Source organism: Drosophila erecta, unplaced genomic scaffold, assembly GCF_003286155.1.
Source record: "Drosophila erecta strain 14021-0224.00,06,07 unplaced genomic scaffold, DereRS2 tig00000092-arrow-pilon, whole genome shotgun sequence".
Lineage (NCBI taxonomy): Eukaryota > Metazoa > Arthropoda > Insecta > Diptera > Drosophilidae > Drosophila > Drosophila erecta.
The window spans coordinates 2,517,869-2,524,372 of record NW_020825207.1 but is presented as its reverse complement, the minus strand read 5'-3'; the positions used below and the strand labels follow the sequence as shown (position 1 = coordinate 2,524,372).

General features: G+C 48.6%; 1 protein-coding gene across 1 annotated transcript; it reads right to left on the bottom strand.

The window, feature by feature from the left end:
- Window positions 1-460: 460 nt before the first annotated feature.
- On the bottom strand, window positions 461-6,339 carry LOC6547375 (nuclear pore complex protein Nup214). The gene is made up of 8 exons (XM_001976284.3): window positions 6,181-6,339; window positions 5,987-6,125; window positions 4,203-5,929; window positions 3,968-4,149; window positions 3,570-3,911; window positions 2,305-3,509; window positions 723-2,238; window positions 461-655 (listed from the first exon to the last, which is right to left on the bottom strand). Exons 1-8 carry the CDS (start codon window positions 6,214-6,216, stop codon window positions 631-633), a joined length of 5,172 nt encoding a protein of 1,723 aa, XP_001976320.1. The 5' UTR covers window positions 6,217-6,339; the 3' UTR covers window positions 461-630.
- Between the last annotated feature and the right edge of the window lie 165 nt (window positions 6,340-6,504).

Genomic DNA, 6,504 nt, shown 5'->3' with positions numbered 1-6,504 from the left:
ATTAAGTTTGTTAAACTTAACCGTATGTAACGTTACCGTATACGCATCGATTCTGGCATCGCCACAGTCAATGCACAAAAAATTATCTTGATGCTGCATTTTACTTCGGCAGATGACTGGAGTCTGTGGTTTATCATTGGTATAATCGTTCTCTATTGTCGTCTTAATCCAGTCCGCATAGCTTATCACGTTGATATACAATCCCAGACCATCGAAGGTAGATTTGCCAGTGGTAATGATCCCGAACTGAACTTTGCGTTTGCCGATTCCGATAATAGTGACATTGCTTGTCAAGGACCACCTTTATTTAAAAATTGCCTGCACTCGTATAAGAAATTATACTCGCAAAGGAACCAAATCAATATGGGAATACAAGCAAAACGTGACTGCATCCCATAATCATATCAGATCCCATATCAGCTTACCTTATTAGGTAGGGGTATTTCATTAAAAATATCCATTATCGTAAAATAAATACATATTTGTAAATACCAAGTCCAGTACAGAGCTTTCTCGTGAATTAAACATAGTGTTTTCGTAACTTTTAATAATTATTTCTAATTTTAATCTGTAATCTTATTTCAAGCAAACTAAACAAGCAAAATAATTGAGTAATGCAACATTATTAACTCAACGATAATTCATAAAGCTCGATCTGAAATGGGAAAAGTTCATGTTGCGTCAGTGCCATAGATTCTTAGACAAATTTCGGTAGAACTTACCCGCCAAAGGCTGGTTTCTGCGTATTTGAATTTCCTATCTGTGCAAGATTTCCGAAAGAGATGCCCGATTCCTGTCCACCCAACGTTTCAAAGATATTTCCTTGTGCCGGCTTTGCGGCAGCACCAAAGGCTGGGGGAGAGGCTACCGGGCTAGCACCGCCAAATCCACCAAATCCCTTCGGACTGCCAAAGGTGGCTCCTCCGCCAAAGGTCGGGTTGGCTCCAAATGCCGGAGATCCACCAAAAACGGGCTTGGCTCCAAACCCACCTGGGGTCGATTGTTGCTGTGGGGTTTGAGGTGATCCAAAACCTGTCTGAGCAACAGATCCTCCGCCGCCCTGGGCAAACCCACCACCAAATCCACCCTGAGCTGGTGTTGTCTGCGTGAAGGAGCCAAATCCACCGGAGCTGCTGCCACCGCCAAAGATCGATCCGCCAGAGGCCGGCGAAGCTGCAGCGGTTGCTGGTGAACCAAAAATCGAGTTTCCTCCGCCACCAAAAGCAGAAGCTTGCGGGGAGCCGACGGGATTGGAAAATATATTTCCACCTGCTGCCGGTGCAGCTGCTGCTGATTGACCAAAGACATTTTGGCCAAAGATTGAAGTACTTCCTGCAGTCGGGGCACCGACTGCGCTCTGCGCATTACTTCCTCCAAAAATTGAGCTCGATCCAAAAGGTGTACTGGCTGATCCGCCACCAAAAATAGATCCTCCGCTATCGCCTGTTTGTGCTGGTTGCCCAAAGACACTTGGCTTAACAGCCTGACCAAAAATGTTTCCGCCAGAGGCTGGGGCTCCAGTCGTGGGACTACCAAACGGCGAAGGATTACTAATCGCGGCCGACGCAAAGAGACCCGCTGGTGGTGCAGCAGGTGTTGTAGCTGGTGTTGCCGCAGCCGTGGTGTTCGGAGAAGCAGTAGTAGCTCCTCCGAAAACTGTGTCATCCGCCTTGGGTATACTGCCAAAAATGTTTCCACTAGAAATTGGACTTTTTGCAGCTGATTGGAAGGGATTAGCTCCTGAAGCCGCTGTTGATGTTGCTGCTGCAAAGCCACCACCAAACACTGATGTCGACGAGTTACTGGCGGTAGTTGCTGTAGAGCTGCTGGCAGCTAAGGGAGCAGAAGCGATGGTAGTTGGAGATGCAGCACCTCCCGCACTTAGGGTGCTAAATGCGTTTGAGAAGGAGAACGCGCTGCCAGGAACAGCAGTGCTGGATGTTACCGCTGTGCTAGATGTTGCCAGAACTGCTGGGGCTACTGCCGGAGGAATTACTGCTGGACTTGATACAGCCGTCGTAGTATTAGTAGTTGAATTGGTTGATGCGGTGGTTGAAATAGGATCAGTTTTGTTTTTCGCCTCCGTCACACTTGTGGGAGCTGTTGTGGCTGTTGCCACTGGGCTGGTACTGCCAAATAATCCCTTTGAGGCATCCACAGTTCCACCGCCAAATGAAAAGCTACCAGAGGATGAACCGCTGTTGAGACCTCCAAAAATGTTGGCTGGTTTGGTGGGATCTGCAAGGTAAAAGACAAATTAATGTATACCTAATTTATTGGAATTTATAGGAAACTATAGCTTACCTGCTTGAGTGTTGGGCTTGCAGATATTTACAGAGCTGAAGAGGCCGCCAATAGGATCCGAGCTGCTGGTCACAGCTTTTGTTGTGGTCACGGCAGGAGTATCAGTTGCACTGATCGAATCACTTACAGGCGTGGGCTTGCTGGTGATGCTTGTTGTGCTGCTAGTCACTGTGGTGATCACTTCAGAGTTTGGTGGTTTCGCAAAAGCTGTCGAGAACATGCCAAATGGTGCAGTTGAAGCTGGTGTGGCTACACTAGTGGTTGTTGTGCTGGAAGATTCCGATTTGGGAACAGTAGCGGCTGTTCCCCCGAAGCCCAGAGATGAGCCAGACCCGCCAAAGCTGAACGGAGAGCTGGACGCATTTCCGACAGTACCTCCAGTACCTGTGAATCCTCCAAATCCAAAGGATTTGTTTTCTGTTTCTGCCTTTGGCGTTTGGGGTGGTAGTTTTGATTCTTCAGTTTCAGGTTTCACAGCCTTGAATTCTGAAGTTGCTTTCTGCTCTTTAGGCTTAGTCGGCTCTGGTGTAAGATTTTTTATCGCTGCTAAAGGGCTTGGTTGTGATGTTGGAGCTGCCACGGCTGGTGATCCTGCTCCAAATGAGAGCGTCGACTTGGCACCACCACCGCCAAAACTAAAGCTGGCAGCAGTACTGCCCAAGCCGCCGAACATGGATAGACCCGGCTTGGCAGCTTCTCCAGGTGTCAGAGTATTGGTCGTTGGCGTAACAGTAGATGTCTTTACAAATGGGCTGCTTTGGCTAAAGGAAAATGACGTAGCCACTGGATTATTGGGATGTGTGGGTGGCACTCCTGGTTTTTCCACAACGGACGGTTTAGATGGCATTGGTTTTGGCAGAGGAAGAGTCTGTGGCATGGGTGCAACAGCTGGCGTGGATGCCACAGCTGGCGTGGATGCCACAGCTGGCTTGGGAGGCGGTGCTACTGCTGCTTGGGTGTATTTGTTGGCTGTAGTAGGCTTGGCTGCTGCCTTTTTAATCTGCTCCGCCCTACGTTTGGTTTCCAAAATAACCTCCGACTTAAGCCCCACTCGATCTGGTCGCTGGGGACAAATAACATTGATCTTTTGCAGCTGGACAACATTACGGATTTTTTGAAGCCTTTGTTGAGTGAGCTTGGCTGCATTAGAGTCTACTACCTGGCTAAGACTCATCGAGAGAATGGAGTCGGCCAATGTATCCACTCTAGATAAAAAAAATTATATTTGCTTAAGGAGAGAGATAATAATAATGACTTCTACTCACGCTTCGTTGGTGCGGGTGCGACTTTTCTCCTGATCGAGCAGTGCGGCCTGAAGCAATCCGCGCTCCTTAAGTTTGGTCTTGATGTTGCTCTGAAGAATTCGCAGGTCCGAAGCGAGGTTTTGAAGTTTTGTGAGTCGTTGATAGATTCCCTCTAGGCAAGGCATGTGCATGCGAGACTTCGAATTGCGACGGACAACATCCTGAAACTGTTCCCACTGAACATCGACATGCTGCTGGGCAAGACGTAGCTGGGCCTCATTAGCAGCCACGTAGCTCTGAAGACGAGCTAGCATGCGACGGCCTGCTGGATCACAGGAGCTTGAGTTCATTAAACGCGTAATCCTAAACGAAAATAAGGATTTAAACTAGCTCATATATTCAAAGAACCTGTTACCCACTCTGGTTTTCTATAAATCTCCAGTTTCCCGCGGCACTCTGCTACGATGGCATAAGCCTCATTAAGACCGTGTCGCAATCCCTGTACATCCAACTCGAACTCCACATCCTTGGCTTGTTCATTTAGCTCCTGGAGATCATCCAGTCTCTTGGCGTATGCCCTCAAAGCAGATGGTGCTGAAATCTGTGGAATAACATCTTTTACACATGAAACAGTGTCAAGCCAACAGTACTTACGCCTTTGAGGAGTTGCATGGTCTGGTCCTTCTGCTTTTGGATATCCTGGCTAAAGGCCTCAATTTGTAGGGCAATCATGTCCTTGATAATAGGCTCTGTATCATCAAGCTTAAGACTTTCTTCTGCAGTTGGTGCAGCTGACGTCGCTGGTTTTGTGTCCACTGGTGTATATGTTGGAGGAACAGTGTATAGTGGTTTGTTTGCAGGAGCAGAAGCAGTTGCTAGAGCTGTTGACTTCCTCACCAGTGTGGGTGCCACACTGCCAACAGGTGATTTGGTTAATGCCATTCCACCAAAGGTATTTGTACCTGGAGCAGAAAACATGGTACCCAATGCCGTAGGCGTTGCCTGCGTTCCAAATCCACCAAATGGTGTTGTTGGCTTGCTTGTATTGGATGCTGGAGCACCAAACGAAAGTGGAGAAGACGTTGCAGCCGTTCCAAAAGAAAGCTGCGGAGCAGGTGCCTTAGCTGCAGCTGCTCCAAAGCCAGAAAACAGCGATGCGGACTTATCCTTCGATGGAGCTGGGGTTGATGTAACGGTATTCGATGTGAAGGCAAAGGATATGTCCGAAGAAGCAGCCGGAGTTACAGCTGGGGCCTTGGATGGCGGACTGGCTGCCACAGCCGGCTGCTCTTCTTCCTCACTAGGAAGGAGCGTATTCAGCGGCCTGAACTGCCCAGAAGTATCTGCCACTGGAGGAGGTGGCGAGCAAACAGACACCACTGTCGGCAGCACATTAAGAAAATTGAACGAGAGCAATAATCCATCTGAACTTAAAACATGCACCATGGGCATGGTCTGAAGCTTTTGCTCGTTTATCGTCAGTTGGTGCGTTGAGGAGGTATCGAAGGCGAAGCCTAGCGGAAAGGTTTCCTCCTTCTCCTCACTTAGGGGCATTTCAATGCGGGCCTCATCCAGCAATGTGAACTGCTGCCAAGCGGGTGTATCGCCAGCCTCTGATGTTCCCATGATGCCCACCTCCACTCCATTGGCCGAGACTACGAGCAGCAGATTCCACTGGGGCACATGGCAAAAGAGAAACTGATGGTTCCTTGGGCCGTTCATGCTGTAGCAGATGTCATAGTAATTAGTGTAGCTAGGCGCACCTGCCTTGGGAGCATTTAGGATGTACAGGGAGGGGTTACAGTCCTCCCCATGCTGGAGAAAGATCACCGCAAACTGGAAAGTTGACAGCCACTGGATGGCAATGGTGTCAAAGGGGGCATCATGTATATTCGGTGGACACAAAAGCGTCTTGGCCGGCGTCAGATCTGGCTTGAACTGCTGCACCTTGCCGCCGGGAAAACCAAGAACGATCTGTTTGCCCTTGGGCGACCAGCAGCCGCACTTAACTTGTTGATTCTTGTCCAGCGAGTGCATTTCAAAGTTTCCCCCCTCCTTCAGGGCATACATCCCGAGTGCTCCGTTGCTCAAAACAACGGCCAGGCTGTTGGGCAGCACGGGATTCCAGAGCAGCTGGACGGCGTGCACGTGATCCTCTGCGGCCAGGCGAATATTGTAAACAGGACGAACATCAGGGGTCATGAATGTTGGCACCGCATATATGCTGAGCAGGCTGGTGCCGTTCTGGGTGTGATTCACGGCCAGCAGATTGCCATCGGAGCTGCAGGCAATGTAATTCGGAATACTGGGCAGTGACACCAGCCGCGCCTGCGGCTGTTCGCCTGTGATCTTCGCATTGGCCAAATCCTTCACAATGATCACTGCAAGGAGAGCCAGGTTACATATACATATTTAGCTAGGGAGCCACGCTACTTTACCCTTGAGTTCCGGCTGCGTTGGACTTCCGGCAAAGAGCAATCCACGGCTGCTGGAGACCGCCAGCAGGTTCACATTGCTGCGAGGCTCGCCGCATTTTTTGAATGCCACAAACTTATCGTGCAGTTTAAATTGAAAATCCTGCGACGAAACCGATTGAATGTTGGACATCCCAGTGAGATGCAATCGTGCTCACCTGCGTGTCCTTACAGTCTGGTGCATTTTGCGCCATTTTCGTTTGTTTTCGCTCTTATTTCACCAAATTATGTGCGGTTTGTCAATTTGACTTTCGAGTCGATGGTGTGGCTGCAAGTTGAGATCGTTAAAAATCGTTGATAAACAAAAAGCGCGCCAATTGCAGTACGGTCACATTTATATTGACATGTTATATTTGACATTGCTTTCACAGTGGGTTTCTTACAAAAAACGTAAAAAGAATATTTCAAAATGGTATAAAATCAGCTTTGAAAACCACTTTCCCATATAACTGGTTAAATTTGTTAGGTAAAAAAACAAACTT

Excerpts from the sequence above, each read along its gene's own strand:
- LOC6547375 (XM_001976284.3), bottom strand. The coding sequence starts at position 6,216 with ATGGCGCAAAATGCACCAGACTGTAAGGACACGCAG. Across the intron at positions 3,510-3,569 it reads CGCACCCGCACCAACGAAGC|AGTGGATACATTGGCCGACT; the intron begins GTGAGTAGAAGT and ends TTTTTTATCTAG. Across the intron at positions 2,239-2,304 it reads CAAGCCCAACACTCAAGCAG|ATCCCACCAAACCAGCCAAC; the intron begins GTAAGCTATAGT and ends TTTACCTTGCAG.